This window comes from Scyliorhinus torazame, chromosome 3, assembly GCF_047496885.1.
Source record: "Scyliorhinus torazame isolate Kashiwa2021f chromosome 3, sScyTor2.1, whole genome shotgun sequence".
Taxonomy (NCBI): domain Eukaryota; kingdom Metazoa; phylum Chordata; class Chondrichthyes; order Carcharhiniformes; family Scyliorhinidae; genus Scyliorhinus; species Scyliorhinus torazame.
This window is the reverse complement of record NC_092709.1, coordinates 287,936,604-287,957,111: the sequence shown is the minus strand read 5'-3', so window position 1 is coordinate 287,957,111 and position 20,508 is coordinate 287,936,604. Positions and strand designations below refer to the sequence as shown.

Sequence of the window (20,508 nt, the reverse complement as noted above, 5' to 3'; positions counted from 1 at the left end):
TTTAACCTTGTGCTTCTGTTGAAAGGTGTTTCTTCTATTTTCTGGATGTTGTTTGGGAAGTTATTAAGCATTACTTAGTGTTGTATTCTTTGGGGGTTGTATTTGAATTGATGGTTGCTAATATGTTCACTACATGTTTTAAACAGGTTAACTTGAGTTCATAGAATAACCATTGTTCTGCTTTGAAAAATACTTTTCCATTTCTGCTGTACCACACCTGTAGAGTGGGCCGTGTGCTCTCCATACCACAATCTATTAAAAGTTGTGGGTCCGGTGAACTCCATGATACACTTTGGGGTTCTCTAAACCCTGGCCCATAACACATAGCAGTATGGATTTATTTTCTAAAGTTTTCGAATTACTTTTTGAAAGTTACAATTTCAATCTGCTTTCATCCATTCAGGTAGTGCATTGCAGATTCTAATAGCTGGTTAAAAGGAAATCCCCTGATTTGGCCAAGTTGGAAGAATGCGGAAAGAGCAACTGAACTAATCCTAGCCCTTTTCACAAGACAGGAACATAGAACATACAGTGCAGAAGGAGGCCATTCGGCCCATCGAGTCTGCACCGACCCACTTAAGCCAGAAGAAGAGGAGCATCCCCCAAAAAAAGTCAAATAGAATAACATGGAAGCTCAATTTCACCAAAAAATGTTTTTACAGGTCCCACAATAATTTTTACATACATAGCCTCTGGGAATGTCCAGATCTTCAATTCCAGGATCATTTTCCAGATGTTGTTTAATTTTCTCTTCCAATCCATTGGCATCTGCTCCATGAAGGTGATCAATTCTCACTTTATTTCGGAAGAACAAAAATGATGGTGTTGCTGTGATGTTATTTGCTGTTGCTGTTTGCTGAAACAGTAACAAGTTTATTAAGAACACTTTTTTATAACATAAAACTAATTCCAACTTCAATTTCTTGTGACTGCAAGCAAAACTCCAATTTTCGGATAGATACTGGCCAATGCTGAAGTGGAGAGGCGCAAAGTGGTGGGGTGTGGTGATGAACGAAAGAGCTTTTAATTACGCACATCGTGCTCAATCCTCAACTGAGTTTCAAATCCTGTAACGGACTTGCCCACCTGTTGAAAAATGGTTCCCTGCATCTCCAAATCACCGTTATCATAGCTGAAATTCTCCAAAGGTTGATTTCCCCAAGAATTTTCTTATCAGTTTGAAGTTTCACTTTAACTGTATCTCAATTGTAACTTCACAGCTTGTATCCCACTTCATAAAAATTCAAGTGCAATCACACTCTTGCAGATCACAAGGGGCATCACATTAGAAATTCTCAACTTACCGGTCCCTCCATTGTCTTCTCCAGGTTGATGTTCAGCACACACTCTGCTGCATGTGACTTGACCCCCCCTCTGCCCCTTTCCCTCCAATATTTAAGACTATTTTAAACTAATCAAACCCCCTGCACTCTATTAATTGCTGCCCGACTGTTTTCTCTGGCACCTTCAAAGGTCACCTCATGTGCACTGCTGCCTCACAGCAGCGAGGACCCAGGTTCGATCCCGGCCCACTGTCCATGTGGAGTCTGCACATTCTCCCCATGTCTGCGTGGGTCTCACCCCCACAACCCAAAGATATACAGGGTAGGTGAATTGGCCGTAAAATTGTCCCTTAATTGGGGGGAAAAAAATGATTGGCTACTTCAAATTCATATTAAAAAACTCACCCCAAAACTACATTGATTGCACTTTCTGTCACATAATTAATCTGGCCACTTCCCTGTACTGTTTGGTGCCCACCATTCCGTTGTAAACCACGTTTCATTGAAACAACGTGGAAAAATGTGAGGTTATCCACTTTAGTAGGAGGAACCAATGTGCAGGGTATTTCCTAAATGGTAAGAGTTTAGAAAGTGTAGATGTACAATCCTCACCAATAAGTCATTGAAAGTTAACATGCAGGTGAGGCACACAATCAAAAAGGCTAATGGTATGTTTGCCTTTATTGCAAGTGGAATGGGGTACAGGAGCAGTGAGGTTGTGTTTCATTGTATAGAACCTTGGTTAAACTGTACCTGAAGAAACGAGTACAGGTTCAACTAGCTGAAAGAAGACAGAGGGTGGTGGTTGATGGGAAATGTTCAGAATGGAGTACAGTCACAAGTGGAGTACCACAAGGATCTGTTCTGGGGCCGTTGCTGTTTGTCATTTTTATCAATGACCTAGAGGAAGGCGCAGAAGGGTGGGTAAGTAAATTTGCAGACGATACTAAAGTCGGTGGTGTTGTCGATAGTGTGGAAGGAAGTAGCAGGTTACAGAGGGATATAGATAAGCTGCAGTGCTGGGCTGAGAGGTGGCAAATGGAGTTTAATGTAGAGAAGTGTGAGGTGATTCACTTTGGAAGGAATAACAGGAATGTGGAATATTTGGCTAATGGAAAAGTTCTTGAAAGTGTGGATGAGCAGAGGGATCTAGGTGTCCATGTACATAGATCCCTGAAAGTTGCCACCCAGGTTGATAGGGTGGTGAAGAAGGCCTATGGAGTGTTGGCCTTTATTGGTAGAGGGATTGAGTTCCGGAGTCAGGAGGTCATGTTGCAGCTGTACAGAACTCTGGTACGGCCGCATTTGGAGTATTGCGTACAGTTCTGGTCACCGCATTATAGGAAGGACGTGGAGGCTTTGGAACGGGTGCAGAGGAGATTTACCAGGATGTTGCCTGGTATGGAGGGAAAATCTTATGAGGAAAGGCTGATGGACTTGAGGTTGTTTTCGTTAGAGAGAAGGAGGTTAAGAGGAGACTTAATAGAGGCATACAAAATGATCAGAGGGTTAGATAGGGTGGACAGTGAGAGCCTTCTCCCGCGGATGGAAATGGCTAGCACGAGGGGACATAGCCTTAAACTGAGGGGTAATAGTTATAGGACAGAGGTCAGAGGTAGGTTCTTTACGCAAAGAGTAGTGAGGCCGTGGAATGCCCTACCTGCTACAGTAGTGAACTCGCCAACATTGAGGGCATTTAAAAGTTTATTGGATAAACATATGGATGATAATGGTATGGTGTAGGTTAGATGGCTTTTGTTTCGGTGCAACATCGTGGGCCGAAGGGCCTGTACTGCGCTGTATTGTTCTATGTTCTATACAGTTTTGGCCCCCCCTACCTTATGAAGGATAGTACTGCTATAGACGGAGTGCAACAAAAGGTTCACCAGAGTTTCGAAGAAGAGAGGTGATCTCACTGAAACGTACAAAATGCTTAGAAGAAATAGACAGGGTATATGTAGACAAGATGTGAAATGAAAATGAAAATCGCTTATTGTCACAAGTAGGCATCAACGAAGTTACTATGAAAAGCCCCTAATCGCCACATTCCAGCGCCTGTTCGGGGAGGCTGGTACGGGAATTGAACCGTGCTGCTGGCCTGCTTGAAAAGCCAGCGATTTAGCCCAGTGTGCTAAACCAGCCCCAGTGTTTCCCTGGCTGGAGTCCAAACCCAGGAGACAATTTCCAAAGTAAGGGAGAATCCATTTAGGATCAAGATGAGGAGACTTTGTTTTACTTGGAGGGAAGTGAATCGTAAGACCACAAGATATAGGAGCAGAATTAGGCCATTCAGCCCACAGTCTCTGCTCCACCATTCAATCATGGTTGATAGGTTCCTCATCCCCGTTCTCCTCATAACCTCTGATCCCCTTATCAAGAAATCCCCATAGTAATCAAGAACACCAGATTTGTGTTTGAGGTGCTGTTACCTATAGGGCTACAGACCAAGAGCTGGAAAGTGGAATTAGACAGAATAGTTCTTTGAGAACATAAAAACTAGGAGCAGGAATAGGCAATTTAGCCTCTCGAGCTTGTTTCACTGTTCAATACGATCATGGCTGATCTCATATTGGCCTCATCTCCACTGTCCTGCCCGTTCACAGTCACCTTTCAATCCATTACTAATTTAAAATCAGTCTGACTCCTTCTTAAATTTACTCTGTCCCAGCATATACCGCACTCTAGGGTAGCAAATTCCACAGATTCATGACCCTTTGGGAGAAGTAGTTCCTCCTCACCTCGGTTTCAAATTTGCAACCCCTTATCCTGAGACTATGACTTCTCATTCTAGAATGCCCCACAAGAGGAAGAATTCATTCCACGTCTACTTTATCCACACCTTTCATCATCTTACACATCTCAATTTGATCTGCCCTCATTCTTCTAAACTCTAGAGTTTAAACCTACACTGCTCAATCTCTCTTCATATGACAAACCCCTTGGGATGGATTCTCCGCCGGCAGGATGCTCCGTTTTGCCAGCAGCCCGGAGGTTTCCCGACGGACTGAGTCTGCCCCACAATGAGAAACTCCATTGACCGACCGGCGTAACGGAGCACCCCACCGGCGTGGGGGTGAATCTGAAACGTGGCACGGCAGGGTGGAGAATCCAGCCCATCTCTGGAATAGATCTAATGAACCGCTTCTGAACTGCCTCCAATGACACTACATGCGTGCTGCACTCCCCGAAGACGATGATTAGTTCCTTAGTCTTTCCGACATTTAGAGAGGTTGTTTTCGGTACACCATGCAACCAAGTGATCGCGTCTGCACCGGCCCTTGGAAAGAGCACCCTACTTAAGCCCTCACATCCACCCTACCCCCATATCCCAATAACCCCTCCTCACCTTTTTTGGACACCAAGGGCAATTTAGCATGGCCAATCCACCTAACCTGCACATCTTTGAAATGTGGGAGGAAACTAGAGCACCCCGAGGAAACACATGCAAACACGGGGAGAACCTGCAGACTCTGCACAGACAGTGACCCAAGCCGGGAATCGAACCTGGGACCCTGGAGCTGTGAAGAAACAGTGCTAACTACTGTTTTCCCGTACCGACTTGGAGGGGAACCTCCAGGTGGTGGGGTTCCCAGGTATCTGCTGTCTTGTCCTTCTAGATGTTAGTGGTCATGGGTTTGGAAGGTGTTGTCTAAGGAACCTTGGTGAGTTACTGCAGTGCATCTTGCAGATGGTGCACAGGGCTGCCACTGTTTGTCGGTGGTGGAGGGTTTGAATTTTTGTGGAAGGGGGGGCAATCAAGCGGGCTGCTTTGTCCTGGATGGTGTCGAGCTTCTTTTGTTGTCAGAGCTGCACTCATCCAGGCACATTGTGAATCTTTATTGGCCTAAATGTGCAGCAGCAATCTAGTGAGATCACATGTTATGCAAGTTTAAAAAAAACAAAATCATGCCAAATACATAGCGCTAACTAATCTACTGCAGAAAGAGCAATATTGGGTCTGTAACCGAGAGGTCTTGGGGAAAATTATAATCTGATCAATCCGTAGTTCAACACAGCGATGATATGGGAAAGAAAGCAAGGGAGAGCCGCTTGGGAGCCGCACATTAGTTGAAACAACAGAAGACATAAAAATACCTGGTTTACTCCAGATGATAAACTTTATTTTTAATTTATGAACTAATTATGGGAATTTTCAATCTACTCACCTGACACTGATGCACATCAACTTCCAGAAAGACAGCATGTGGGTATTTGGAACTCAATGCACTGAAAGCTGAAGCGATTCTCACACACGGTCCACATCTTTGAAAACAAATCACAACAAGTTCATTACTCAACCATTATTAGAGAGAAACATTTTTTGACCAGTGATTCAAAAATGTTCACTCGAGTGAAAAATAACCAGTGAAAGCACTATTATTTTAATGTCACATTTCTTGACAACCATGAATTAAGGGTGTACTGGACAGGATGCAATGCTTTGTGTGTCTTAACTCATAGCATCACATATGTCTCATTCTTTAAAAGATCTGAATCATGTACATCCATGATCTGCTTTTCTCCAATGAAAGTGTTATTTATTTGCCTCATTACGCCAAGTTTTAGAACCGTTGCTCTCTTGTTCTCTCTTCAAAGCATCATACCATTGACGAAAAAAAAAATCACAAAATACATTATTCTAAATGTGAATCTATTACATAGGATTGAGATGACCCACTTCAATTTATGATTCAGTATGTTCAAGATCACATCGGCCATTCTGGCAAGAGCTTTACTTCATTTGCATATTTGTAACAAGTAGCAAATAAACATGCTCAAAACTGCTTCTGCCAATGCATTTTACCCTACACCAACAAATTCTCTTTCTTTTGAAAAATAAATCCTTCACAGGATGTGAGCACTGCTGGCAAGGCTAGCATCTACTGCCTATCACAAACTGTCCTTGAGGTGGAGCTGGTGAGTCACATTCTTGAACACAAATGATAGACTTCGAACAAGTACTTAGTATCCATCTTCACAGTAACAAACACAAATAACCCTCAGAAGGGACGAGTGAAGGAGGAACTTCAAATAATTACTATCACTAGAGAAAAAGTACTAGGTAAAGTAATGGAACGAAGGGCTGAAAAGTCCCTGGATGGCCTGCATCTCCGGGTCTTAAAATAAATTGCTGCAGAGATGGTAGGTGCATTTGTAGTAATCTTCCAAAATTCCTAGATTGTGGAAAGGTTCCAGTGGATTGGAAAATCACAAATGTTAAGCATCCCACAGTCTAAAGATGTAGAGGTTAGGTGGATTGGCCATGCTAAATTGTCCAGAAAGACGTGCTTGTTAGGTGAATTGGACATTCTGAATTCTCTGTCTGTGTATTCGAATATGCACCGGAGTGTGGCGACTAGCCGATTTTCACAGTAACTTCATTGCAGTGTTAATGTAAGCCTACTTGTGACAATAATAACGATTATTATTATATTTATTAACAAGACCATGAGTTGAATGTCATAACTGAAAAGGAGAAATGCTCAAAAGCTAAGATTTTTAAATTTAGGTGAGGCTGACCTCGAGGCCAAAACTACCTCCCAAAGCAAAGCATGCACAGACTACTAAAGTAGTAGGAGAAAACGTAAACCTAAAAAAAGCATAGATAAATGTACACTTCATAAAACATGGAAAAAACACAAAGAACAAGTAGGGACAAAACAGATAGCAACAGATAATTAGCCCTGTTGCCCCACAGTACCAGGGTCCCATGTTCGATTCTGGTCTTGGGTAACCGTCTGTGTGAACTTTGCACATTCTCCCAATGTTCATGTGGGATTTCTCCAGGTGCTCAGGTTTCCTCCCGCAGTCCAAAGATGTGCAGTTTTGGTGGATTGACCCTGCTAAATTGCCCCATAAGTGTCCAAACGTATGTAGGTTATAGGGATAGGGTGAGTAGGGTGCTCTTTCAGAGAGTTGGTGCAGATTTGATGGGCTAAGTGGCTCCTTTTGCACTGTAGGAATTTTTCTATGGGATCTACAATTAGGAAGTAGGAAGGGAAGCTTCCATTGGATAGCAAATCAAGATAAAATATTTTACAATCATAGTCGTAAAAAAGAGCGCAGTCTGGGGCAAATGGTTAATGGTGACATTATCGATGAAATTAAGAAAATGGCTGAAGCACTACATTCTGTCATTAGTCACAGTAGAACCAGACATCCAAAGAAAACTAATATTGATCAGGACAGGGCTGCACCAAAATTATTCAAAGCAAAAGACTAATAATGAAGAAAATTCTGACAGTGAGAAATTCCTTGGATCAGATAGTTCTCCATTCCAGCACTTCAAACAAAGGAGGCGAGAACTTTTCAGATGCCTGGACTATACTTTTTTAGAAGTCTTGATTCTTGAACCTATCCCTCAGGTGGGAAAATTGCACGTCAATCCATTATTTAAAATGAGAGGAGAAACCAACAACTGTACTTATCTCTCATCTTTAACATAATAAAATGATCAAGGTGCTTCATAGATCAAAATTGGTAATCAAGACATGCAAAGAGAAATTAGAGCAGACAGCCAAAGCTTTTGAATATTTTTCCCAAGCAGTGTTTCAGAGGAAACAAAGGTGGAGGTTTAGGGAGTTGATCAAGCCTTACCAGCTGAAGGCACAGCCTTTAAGGTAGAGTGATAAAAATCAGGGACAGACAAGAAGCCAGAATTAGAGAACAGCAGGTCGCTTGGGAGTGTCGTGGAGCTGCAGAAGTTAATTTTTATTCATACAAGGGATGTGGACTTCACCGACTTTGCTCGTATTCATTTCCCATCCTTTCATAAAATAAATTATATTCCAAACAATACAAAAGTTTCCACAATCATAAAACACTCACAATAATATTGACAGTTTGTCATTTTTATGTTTATAACCCAACTCGTTTTACCTCCAAAACAACTCCCCCACATGACCCCCTCCCTCCTCCAGCTCCGATAACTTGCGCCTCTCACCGACAGTGCAAATCTGTGATTTCCCCAGATTGGCGCCAATACCGACATGTCCCACAATCTGAAATGCCACCTAAGCCGATTCCAGGAATAAAAATCTGGAACTAAAAGTCTAATGATGACCATGAAACCATTGTACCATCCTTACCTAGTCTGCCTACATGTGACTCCAGGCCCCATTGCATTGTGGTAGACTCTTAAGCAGTTAGCGATGGGCAATAAATGCTGGCACAACCTGCGATGCCAACATCTCATGAACGAATTTGAAAAAATATTTTGATCCAGCAACAGTGAAGGACTGACAGCATGCTTGCAAGTCAGGATGGTGAGCAGATTGGATTAGAACTTACAGGTAGTGTTATAGAACATAGAACATATAGCTGCTTCCTTGGTCCTTCCAGATGGTACTGATCATGGGTTTGGAAGGTGCCTTGGTGAGTGTTTTTTTATTCGTTCATGGAACATGTGTATCGCTGGCTGTGCCAGCATTTAGTGCCCATCCCTAATTGCCTTTGAGGGGGAAGTTAAGATTCAACCACATTGCTGAGGGTCTGGAGTCACATGTCAGCTAGACCAGGTAGGATGGCAGATTTCTTTTGGGCATTAGTGAACCGAATGGGAATTTAATAACGATCGACAATGGCTTCATGGTCATCACTAGACTTTAAATTCCAGATTTTTATTGAATTCAAATTTCAAGATTTGAACCTGGGTTACTAGAGCATCACTCTGGGTCTCTGGTTAATTAGTGACAATACCACTACTCCACAGCATCCCCATCAAAACATCTTGCATGTGGTACACGTTGGTGCTACTATGCTTAGGTGGTGGAGGGAGTGAATGTTTGTGGAAGGGATGACCATTAAGCTAGTCGCTTTGCCCTGGGTTGTGTCAAGCTTAAGTGTTGTTTAAGCTGCACTCATGGCGAGGCCGTAGAAGGGTTTGAAAATAAAGGTCAGAATGTTAAAATCGAGACCTTGTTCAAACAGGAACTCAATGTAAACCAGCGAGGGGAGGTTGACGGTGACTTGCAGGCATGGACACGACAGCAGCATTTTGGATAATCTCATGTTTACAGAGGTAGAATATGGGTGGCTGGCTAGGCATGCATTGGAAAGACTTATATTTTTTGCACTAGTTTTATTAAGTTTTTAACATTTAGTACATAACAAAGAAAACCCACCCCACACAGAACTAGTACAAAACAACTCCCCCCCCCCCCCCCCGGCAGCTGTCGGTGACCATTCCTTGAAATATAGAATGAATGGGCGCCATCTTTGGCAGAACCCTTCCATTGCCCCTCTCAAGGTGAAATTAACCTTTTCAAGAAGCAGGAATTCAATTACATGCCCCAGCCATACTGAGGCACAAGGCGGAGAAGCGGACCTCCACCCAATAGGACCCACCTGCGATCAATCAGCAAGGCGAAGGCTAAAGCATCCGCCCATCTGCAGCTCCGACACCCCAAATATGGCCCGAGGGGGATTGGGCTCCGAATCAATTTGCAAGATTGCTGGCATGGTAAAGAGCGAGCCCCAAAGCCTTCCCAGCACAGGGCAAGAGCAGAACATGTGAATATGATTGGCCGAGCCCATCCTACACTGGTCATCCACTCCCTCAAATAGCCGGCTCATCCTCGACCTTGTTAAATGCGCCCTGTGCAACACCTTTAATTGAATCAACCCTAATCTCACTCACAAAGTCACCCTGCGCAACACTTCACACCTTCTCCTCCAGCGCCATCCCAAACTCCTCCTCCCACTAAGCCTGAAACCCCTCCAACGGCACCATATCTTCCTCCAGAATCCTCCTGTAAATCCCCAAGGTTCTCCAAATCCACCACTGACAGCATGCTTTTTAATTTATTTATTTATAAATTTAGAGTACCCAATTCATTTTTCCCAATTATGGGGCAATTTAGCATGGCCAATCCACCTAACCCTGCACATCTTTAAGTTGTGAGGGTGAAACCCACACAAAAACGGGCAGAATGTGCAAACTCCACTCGAACAGTGACCCAGAGTCGGGATCGAACGTGGGACCTTGGCACCATGAGGCAGCAGTGCTAACTACTGCACCGCTATGTTACCCTTACTGACTGCACTCTCAACAGTGAGGAGGGTGGCATCACCAGGAACGTTGGAAAGATCTTCCTGGCAAAATCCTGCAACTGTATATACTGGAAAGTCTCGGTCCATGGGATCCCATACTTCTCCATCAGCACCTCCAAATTCGCAAACCACCCTTGCAGAAACAAATCCCTCATTCCTACCACTCCCTTGTCCTCCCAGCCCCAGAACCTTGCATCTAATCCAGCCAGTTCAAACAAGTGATTTGCACAGATTGGTGCCAGCTTCGACTGTGCTGAAATTGCCTCCAAATCTTCAAAGTCGATATCACCACCAGACTGCCCGAGTATTTCGCTGGGGATAACAGGAATGGCACCGTCACCAGCGCCCGCAATCCCTTACATGAACTCACCTCAACCCAAATTTCCTCTTGGTCCCCGTACCAACTCAGCACCTTCTCAGCATTTGCCGCCCAGTAGTACAAAATTAAATTTGGCACTGACAAACCACTCGACTGCCGACACCACTGAAGCACCGTTCTCCGAATTGTGGCTACCTTGCCCGCCCAGCTAAACGACGTAATCAACCACTCCACCACCTGAAAACATGCCTTCAGCAAAAACACCAACAGGCATTGAAATAAAAATAGAAACCGTGGTAAAATATTCATCTCTATCAATTGAACGCGGCCAGCCAACAACAGAGAGAGGCTACCCCACTTCTGTAAATCTGCCTTGACAAAGCCCACCAGGTTTATAAAGTTCAATTTACGGAGCTGTGCCCAATCTCAAGCCACCTGCACCCAGAGATACCCAAAATGGGAGGACGCCACGCAGAGCACCAAATCCACACCCCAACTCGGCAGAGAAGCAGAAAAGCTTTTCTCCAAGTTCAGTTCGTATCCCGAGAAAGTCCTAAATTGAGTCAACAGCCCCATTATATCCTCCAATGTGGGTCTCAGATGTACAAAAGGCTGTCATCGGCATTTAGATAAACCCTATGCTCCACTTGCCACCCTTCTACCCCACCACGCGATTGCCAAAAGCTGTATCAGCAACGCAAATAGGAGAGGGGACACAGGGCACCTCTCTCATTTTCCGATGCAACTGGAAGTATCCAGAATTCTGATCGTTCGTATGGACAGTCGCCTTGTGCTCCCTATAAAGCAACTTACCCCACGACACAAACTTGGGCCCATTCCAACACCGCAAGCAGGTAACTCCACTCCAACCAATCAAAAGCCTTTCCTACATCCAACACCACAATAACCTCCTGCTCCCCCCTTCCCAACAGGGAGAGCACCATGTTCAACAAATGCTGCATGTTCGAGGACAACCCTTTACAAAACCTGTCTGGTCCTCCCCAACCACCTGCAGAAGACACTCCTCTAAACTGAGCACCAGCACCTGAGCAAGAATCATGGCATCCAAATTTAGTAGAGATAGAGATATCGGCCACTACGACCTGCTCGCCACCGGGTCCTTATCTTTCTTCAACAGAAGCCAGCTTTATAGTCTCTGGGAGCACTTCCCTTGTCACCGCATCCTCAAACATCTCCACCAACAGCAGAACCAGTCGGTCGGCAAACTTTTTATAAAATTCTAACAGGAATCCATCTGGCCCAGTGCCTTGCCCATCTGCATTTTCCCTATGGCCGCCCGAACCTCCTCAATCTCCAGTGGCTCCTCCAACCCCTCCCTATCCTCCTCCCCCACCATAGGGCATTCCAATCCCTCCAAAAACTCCACCATATGTGCACTGGAAAGTCGAGTGGCAATAAATGACTAATGAGATTTTCAGCACCGGATGAGATGATGCAGGAATGAAGCCAGATGATGTTACAGAAAAGGCACAGACATGTGATAGCAAGCTTATCAGAGTTAAATATGACACTAGGGTTGCAAATAGTCATGTCCAGACTTTGCAGCAGAGACAGAAGACAATGGGAGTAATTTCTATTAATCCAATATAGGATGTTCGACAAGCAGTCCAGCAAGCAGGGAGATGGTGGCATCGTGGTATTGTCGCTGGACTGGAACTTGGGTTCAAATTTTGCCACGATGGTGGAATTTGAACGCAATTTTTAAACATCAGGAATTAAAAGTTGAATGATCGTCATGAAGTGACATTGTCATAAAACTGCATCTGGCTCATTAAGGCCCTTTATGGAAGGAAATCTGCCGTCCTTACCTGGTCTACATATGACTCAAATACTCTCTGAAATGGCCTAGAAAGCCACTCAGTTTTATCAAAGTTCTAACTACTCTCAAAAGAATGAAACCAGATGGACCCTCCCAATATAGACTTACGCCCCAGAAATGACAACTCAGCCCTGTGAATCCAGGGCTTGTGCCAAAATTGGGAGGGCGTTCTCATAGACTGGCTCAGAATCAGCCTGACATGATACACTCATGGAATCATACCTTACAGGCAAGTCCTAACCACCACCAACCCTGGGTATGTTCTGTCCACCAGAATTACAACGCAACAGAGGTGGCAGCACAATGGAATAGCCAGGATATACATTGGGCCTTGGCATTGACACCTGAAAATGCTGTGGCATCAGGTTAAACATGGGCAAGGAAACCTCCCAATTACCATGGACCACCTCCCTTCACAGATGAATCAGCACTCCCCCATGTAGTACACCACTTGGAGGAAGCACTAAGGATGTATAGAATATACTCTGGATGAGGGACTTCAACATCCATCACCAACAGTGGCTCAGCAGTACCATCTGGCCGAGTCCTTCAGGACATAGACTGGATTTGCAGCAGGTGGTGAGGGAACTAACAAAACAATGGTGACCTCACCCTCACCAACCTGCCGACCACAGATGCATCTGTCTATGACAATGTCAGTAGGAGTGACCATCACACAGTCATTGTCTTCACATCATGTGTGGCTCTACCACCATGCTAAATGGGATATATTTTGAACAGATCTCACAACTCAAGACCATGAGCCGCTGTGGGCCAACCGCACCAGCAGAGCTGTACTCAACAGTAATCTGTAACTTCATGGCCAGGCATATATCCCACTTTACCATTCCCATGAAACCAGGAATCAACCCTAGGTCAGTAAGAGTGCAGGAGGGCATACCAGGAGCAGCAACATGCAAACCAAAAAATGAGATATCAATCTGGTGAAGCAACAAATCAAGACTACATGTGTACAAAACAGCATAAGTAGCAAGTGATAGACACATTCCACAGCCTACAGATCAGATCTAAGCTCTTCAATCTTCCACATCCAGTCATGAATAGTGATGGTCAATTAAAATAACTCATTGGAGCAGAGGGCTGCATAAATATCCCCATCCTCAAAGAAGAAGAAGCCCAGCACCTCTGCAAAATATAAGACTAAAGAATTTGCTACAATCTTCAGCCAGAAGTACCAGGTGACCTCCTCCCGAAATCCCCAGCATTACAAATGCCAGTCTACAGTCAATTTGATTCACTCCACATACCAAGGAACAGCGAAAGGCACTGGATACTGCATAGACCATTGACCCTGACTATATTCCGCCAACAGTACTGGAGACTTATGCTCCAGAATGTGCTGTGCTACCAGTCAAGTTGTTCCAGTACAGCTGAAATACTGGCATCGACCCAGCAATGTAGAAATTTGCCCAGGTACATCCTGTACACAAAAAAAGCAAGACAAATCCAACCCAGCCAATTACCGCCTCATCAGTCTACTCTCTATAGTCAGTGAAGCAATGGAAGGGGTCATAAACAGTATTATCAAGCAGCACTTGCTTAGCAGTAACCTGCTCACTGACGCTCAGTTTGGGTTCCGCCAGTGCCACTCAACTCCTGACCATGTCAGCCTTGGTACAAACATGGACAAAAGAACTGGACTTCAGAGGGAGAGTGACTGCCCTTCACACTCGGGTTGCAATTCAACATGAGTGGCATAAAGAACACCTAGCAAAACTGGAGTCAGTGGGAATCAGAGGAAAAACCCTCCACTGGTTGAGTTGAGTCATACCGAGCAGAAAGGAGTACTAAGTACTACACTCTGTATGCTTCACCCAATGTTTATGTATTTACCTTATGTATCTATCGTATGTCCTATGTTTTTAATGTACGGAACGATTTGTCTGGACTGTATGCAGAACAATACTCTTCACTGTACCTCAGTACACGAGACAATAAGTCTAAATCCAATCCAACCCAGAAGCTGCTCAAACTGAATTTGAAATTCTATCCTGCTATGATCACTCTTCCCCAGAGGGTCTTTAACAAAAGATGTCATTAACTAACCCCTCCTCATTGCACAATACCAAGTCCAGAATAGCCTGCTCCCTGGTTGGTTCCACAACATATTTCTCCCAAGAAACAATCTCTAATACATTCAATAAACTATCGACAGGCTACCCTTGCCAATTTAATTAATCCAGTCTATATGCATATTAATAAATCACACATGATTACTGTCGTACTTTTCTTAGAAACCTCAAATATTTTCTGCCTTACACTGTGCCACTACTGTTTGGAGATCGATACATTACTCCCACCAGGGACTTCTTTCCTTTGCTATTCAGATTTCCACCCAGACTGATTCCACGTCTTGATCGCCAGTGCCTATATCACTTCTCACTACAGCACTGATCCCTTCCTTTACCAGCAAAGTTATACCACCACCTTTACTTTTCTGTCTATCCTTCCGAAATACCACCACCATTACTTTTCTGTCTATCCTTCCGAAATACTGAATACCCTTGGATGTTCAATTCCTGGACCTGATCTCCTTGTAACCATTGTCTCAATAACCACCACCAATCATACCCATTTGTATATTTGCACTGGTAACGGATTAATTTTGTTCTGAATGCATTGTGCATTCAGACACAAAGCCTTTAAGTGTCTTCTATTATCAAGCCTCCCTCCTCTTGTCTGCTTCCTTGGTGCAATATTACTTTCACACATTCTGTTCCTTCCTTTTGTTTTCTGGTAACACTCGACCTCATCATTAACCTGGATTCATCTTCTCCTTTAACTTTGATTTTCAGGCAGCACGGCGGCGCACTGGTTAGCACTGCTGTCTCATGGCACCGAGGTCTCAGGTTCGATCCCGGCTCTGGGTCACTGTCCATGCGGAGTTTGCACATTCTCCCCATGTTTGCGCGGGTTTCACCCCCACTACCCAAAGATGTGCAGTGTAGGTGGATTGGCCATGCTAAATTTTAATTTCCCGTACAAGTGAACTTTCTCTCCACGATTGAGTGGAAAGCTCCATCAATAGCCCTTGACTGAATCTGCTTCTGCCACCCCTTCAGAATCACACTAACTCAAAAGAAAGGCTTCTCGTGTCACTTTTCACTGTGCACATGACGATAAATCTAAATATCATCTCTGGTTCTTTTGCCAATCACCTTAAATCTGAGCCACCTGGTTAATGATCCTTCAGCCACTGGAAAGAGTTAATTCTTAAATATTATCAGTCAAACCCTTCATGATTGTGAACACTTCAAATCTCCGCTTTAAGTACAACCACAGATTCTCCAATGTCTCAGAGTAACTGTACGGTCATCCCTCATCCCCGATACTATCCTAGTACATTTATCCTGCACACTCCCCAGGCCTTGGCATCCTTGCAAAAGGACGGTGCGCAGAAGGTTTAACATAGCTTCTTTCCTTTTGTACTTTACTTCTGTCAATAAAAACTCTGTACTTGAATTGCCCTGTCATCTTTAAAGATTTGTGCACACAAGCCTGAGGATTTTCCATTCCAAGGGCTACTCTGGACTTGGACCATTTCCTTTTTGAAGGTCTCTCATTGTTCAATTACTGTTTTGTCCAAAAATGTGCAGGTTAGGTGGATTGGCTATGCTAAATTGGCCTTAGTGTCCAAAAACAGTTAGGTGGAGTTACTGGGTTACAGGGATAGGGTGGAGGGGTTTGCTTATGGAGGGTGTTCTTTCCAAGGTTCGGTGCAGACTTAATGGGCCAAATGGCCTCCTTCACTGTAAATTCTATGGTTTTTGATTCCAATCCATCTGGACCATGTCCCTTTCAACTCACTGATGGTCACCTTCCTCCAATTAAGTAATTTTACACCCTTTTTCCATGTCCTTTTTTGTTTTAAATCACTTTTCTAAGCCTGAAGACACCATGATCACTGTTCTCCAAAATTCTCTACTTGCCCACTTCATTCTCTAGAACTAGAGAAACACTACTTCTTTCTTTGTTACAATGAAGCATTTGTTACAATAGATGCAATGACCAAAAAAGGTTATTTTGCACAAATTTCAGGAATTCATGCCTTTTGTAAACACTATCTAGCAGAAATGCCAAATGAGTACTTTGTAGTAAATACAAGATGTTTCTTTTCAAATCCCAACAGTACTTCCTATATTCATAACTTTCTTCATTTGTTAGCCCTAAAATTGTTACACGCCTCCCTTAAGCGTAAAATAATTATTTGTCCATAGACTTTGACAAAGACCTTTTTCACTACATAGACATAATTACTCTGTGCACTAACCTCTAACTTCTCATTGCTTATTTGTTAACTTTTACTATTTTTTCTGTTCAGTTAATTTTGGCCAGATCTCCTTTAATCATGCAAAGCTTTTTGCCTTTTCCTACATTACATACGACTAGATTACCTAATTGACTGTAAAGTGTTTTTGAATATCCTATGTTCACTATGTTTCTTTTTCCTGTCCAGCACTTTTATCTCTTAACATTATCAGAGAATCATAGAACCTTCTCCCATTCTCACACTTAACTATCCTCTTGTCACTATTCCTAATTATTCTACTCTCCCATTATTTTTTCCTCTTCATTTCCCAGAACTGAATCATGAATTTTCCTTCTTGCTGGATTCAAAACCAATGCAGGAAGCAGTCCCAGACAAAAGCACTCCCAGTATTAATCACATGATTAATTGATCCTTACCTAACTGATCCTCATACCCCTCCTCTGGTGGCTGACTGCAAGGAGCTGTACAGTAGTTTCACCCAGATGGTGAACCCTTGCTCCAGCCTATACTGTACCAGTACTTCTATGAGGTACTTCCACTCGGTAGCACAGTGGTTAACACTGTTGCCTCACAGCCCCAGGGATCCTGGTTCAATTCCAGCCTCGGGTCACTGGCTGTATGGAGATCTCACATTCCCCATGTCTGCGGGGGTTTCATAGAATTTGCAGTGCAGAAGGAGGCCATTCGGCCCATCGAGTCTGCACCAGCTCTTGGAAAGAGCACCCTACCCAAGTTCCACACCTCCACCCTATCCCCATAACCCCACCCAACACTAAGGGCAATTTTGGACACTAAGGGCAATTTATCATGGCCAATCCACCTAACCTGCACATCTTTGGACTGTGGGAGGAAACCAGAGCACCCGGAGGAAACCCACGCACACACGGGGAGGATGTGCAGACTCCGCGCAGACAGTGACCCAAGCCCGAATCGAACCTGGGACACTGGAGCTGTGAAGCAATTGTGCTAATCACAATACTGCCATGCTGCCCTACAGGGTTTCCTCAGGGTGCTCCGGTTTTCTCCCACGGTCTAAAGATGTGCAGGCAAGGTGGATTGGCCATTCTAAATTGTCCTTTAGTGTCCAACGGTTAGCTGGGGTTACAAGGATAGGGCGGGGAGAATGCCTAGGTGGAGTGCACTTTCAGAGGGTCGGTGTGGACTCAATTGGCCAAATGGCCTCCTTCTGCATTGTAGGGATTATATGAAAACTGCGGTTTTATATGGCCAAGGACCCAGGTTTGATTCCGGTCTTAGGATACTGTCTGTGTGGAGTTTGCATGCTCTCCCCATATCTGCGTGGGTTTCCTCCGGGTGCTCCGGTTTCTTCCCGCAGTCCAAAGATGCAGATAGGGCAGGGAAGTGCGCTTCAGTAGAATGCTCTTTCAGAGGGTCGGAGCACACTGGATGGGGCAAATGGCCTCCTTCTACACTGTAGGAATGATATGATTCTAGGAGCGAACAGAAACGAAAAGCTCAGCTGGCCGAGATAAAGGCTCAGACCAAACGAAGGCCAGCAAATCAGTTCTTTGCAAGAAAAGCAGCAAACATTGCCATGCCAGAGTTGGGCACCTGAACCACACCAGGCAATACTTAACATATTTGACCAGCACAGCTCAAGACAGAAGGCTGCCAGTGTCCATTCTCAGATTGATTGTTAAAGAAATTCAATATTATTGCCCAGCGCTGGCATACTACTCTGAAGTACAAGCCTTACCCTCTTCCCTATCTCCACGGTTTGATATTCTGTAATACTTCCTAAAAAGTGTCACTTCTATTCTAATATCTTAATTGCCCATATGGATTGGCAACAATAAATGATGCCCAGTAACAGCTGGGCTACTATTTTTAATTTCTTAGTTACTCGCATGGATCTGGTGTTCACCTTCCTAGCACAGCCTCAGCACCGAGGCAGTCTCCTTTACTAACACTGTCAGCCCAGCCTCCCCACCCTCACTCTCCGCACAGGATCAGCAGCATGATCCAGATCAGAGGCAACAGCCGGCGGTCCGGAAACGTCGATGGGGAGAATAGGCACCGCCGCCCGTTGGAGCCGACACCCCCTCCCGAGTTACAAGACACAACACGAGCAATCTTAGGCCGCAAAGCCTGGGCCCGACGCAGAAAGTAACAACCTCCCCTCCCCGGGCTGGGCTGGGCCGCCGCCGCGGTCACTCACCCTTTCATGGTGAACTTCACCACCGTTAACCGACAGCCGGCGGTGGTCAATTCGGGCTGAAACTCGCCATCGACCGCCACCACTTTCACCCTCATCGTCAGTGAACGGCGTCCAATATAATGTTTCAGGAGCGGCTCCCGATCCACTCCAGGCCTCGGTTTTAAAAAAACACAATTTTAAAAATAAAAAACGCGCTTCCAACCACACAGAAAGAGAGAGTGGGGGAGGGGAGACAACACGACCGGCACCGACCAAACCAGGTTAGAAGCTCCCGCCCACTCCGCTTCCCCGCCGCCCATTGGCCAAACACCGCGGCTTCCGAAGACGTATTTGTCGGATACTTTGTGATAACTGGGGGAGAAGATTGTCCCTCAAAAGACGTTCATAGTGTGGCCCCGCCTCCCCGTCTGCGTCATCGGGCGGACTCCAGCTTCTTTGCTAAGTCATGGCCGCGCGAGCCGGCAATTATCCAGCGGGCACCGCGGACCCGCGCGTGCGCACTCGCTCGCTTGCTGTATCTCGCGCTCTGCCCCAAGCCAAGAGGCATCGCTGGTCATGTGATTGGGGCTGCTGCATCTTATTATTTCACCTCTCCCTCCTCCTTATCCTCCCCAGTGCAGCCAACCTCGAGGCAACTGCGTTCTTTCATCACCACCTTGTTGCTATGAGGCTTGTCACCCGCGACAACAAGTGCCCAGAAAATCTGGACTCAAATTCGGAAGGGAAAGCAACATATTCAAAAACATTGGAGGGGAAATGGGAAGCAAACTTGAACTTTTCTGGCCACCCAGAGTGTGCTTCTGCACTGGAATACACAGGAGGCCATTTGGCCATGAAAGTGTGTGAGGCACGATCAATTGGACAATGACGATCGTTGAGGGGGCGTATGCGGTCGGGATCGGCACCCAGAACTCCGTTCTGGACCACATAGCCGAGGATGGCTAAGCGGTTCGTGCTGAACACGCAATTCTCGTTGTAAGTGAGGTTTAGGAGAGTAGCGGTGTGGGGAAATTTAGCACGGTTGGCGTCGTGGTCTTGCTGATCATGGTCGCAGATGGTGACATCTAGGTACGGAAAGGTGGCCCGCAACCCGTACCAGTCGACCATTCGGTCCATCTCCCTTTGGAAGACCGAGACCCCGTTTGTGACGCTGAAGGGGACCCTAAGGAAGTGGTAAAGGCAGCCGTCTGCCTCGAATGCGGTGTATGGACCGTCCGATTTACGGATGGGGAGCTGGTAGTAGGCGGATTTCAGAAGACCCGGTACTGCGCAATCTGGTTAACCATGTCAGATATGCGTGGGAGGGGGTACGCGTCGAGCTGCGTGTAACGGTTGATGGTCTTGCTGTAGTCCACGACCATTCGGTGTTTCTCCCCAGTTTTAACTACTACCACTTGAGCTCTCCAGGGGCTGTTTCTGGCCTCGATGATGCCTTCCCGAAGCAGCCGCTGGATTTCGGACCTGATGAAGGTCTTGGCCTGGGTGCTGTACCGTCTGCTCCTGGTGGCGACGGGTTTGCAATCTGGAGTTAGATTGGCAAAGAGG

General features: G+C 45.2%; 1 protein-coding gene across 1 annotated transcript in view; it reads right to left on the bottom strand.

Moving 5' to 3' along the window:
* Positions 1–19,239, bottom strand: part of txnl1 (thioredoxin-like 1) — a 34,732-nt gene extending 15,493 nt beyond the window's left edge. Inside the window, exons 1-3 of the mRNA XM_072497367.1 lie at positions 18,964–19,239; positions 5,450–5,546; positions 686–856 (exon numbers count right to left, since the gene is read on the bottom strand). Of these exons, the coding sequence (XP_072353468.1) occupies positions 686–856; positions 5,450–5,546; positions 18,964–19,058 (363 nt within the window). The 5' untranslated portion in view covers positions 19,059–19,239. The remainder of the gene's footprint in view (positions 1–685; positions 857–5,449; positions 5,547–18,963) is intronic.
* Between the last annotated feature and the right edge of the window lie 1,269 nt (positions 19,240–20,508).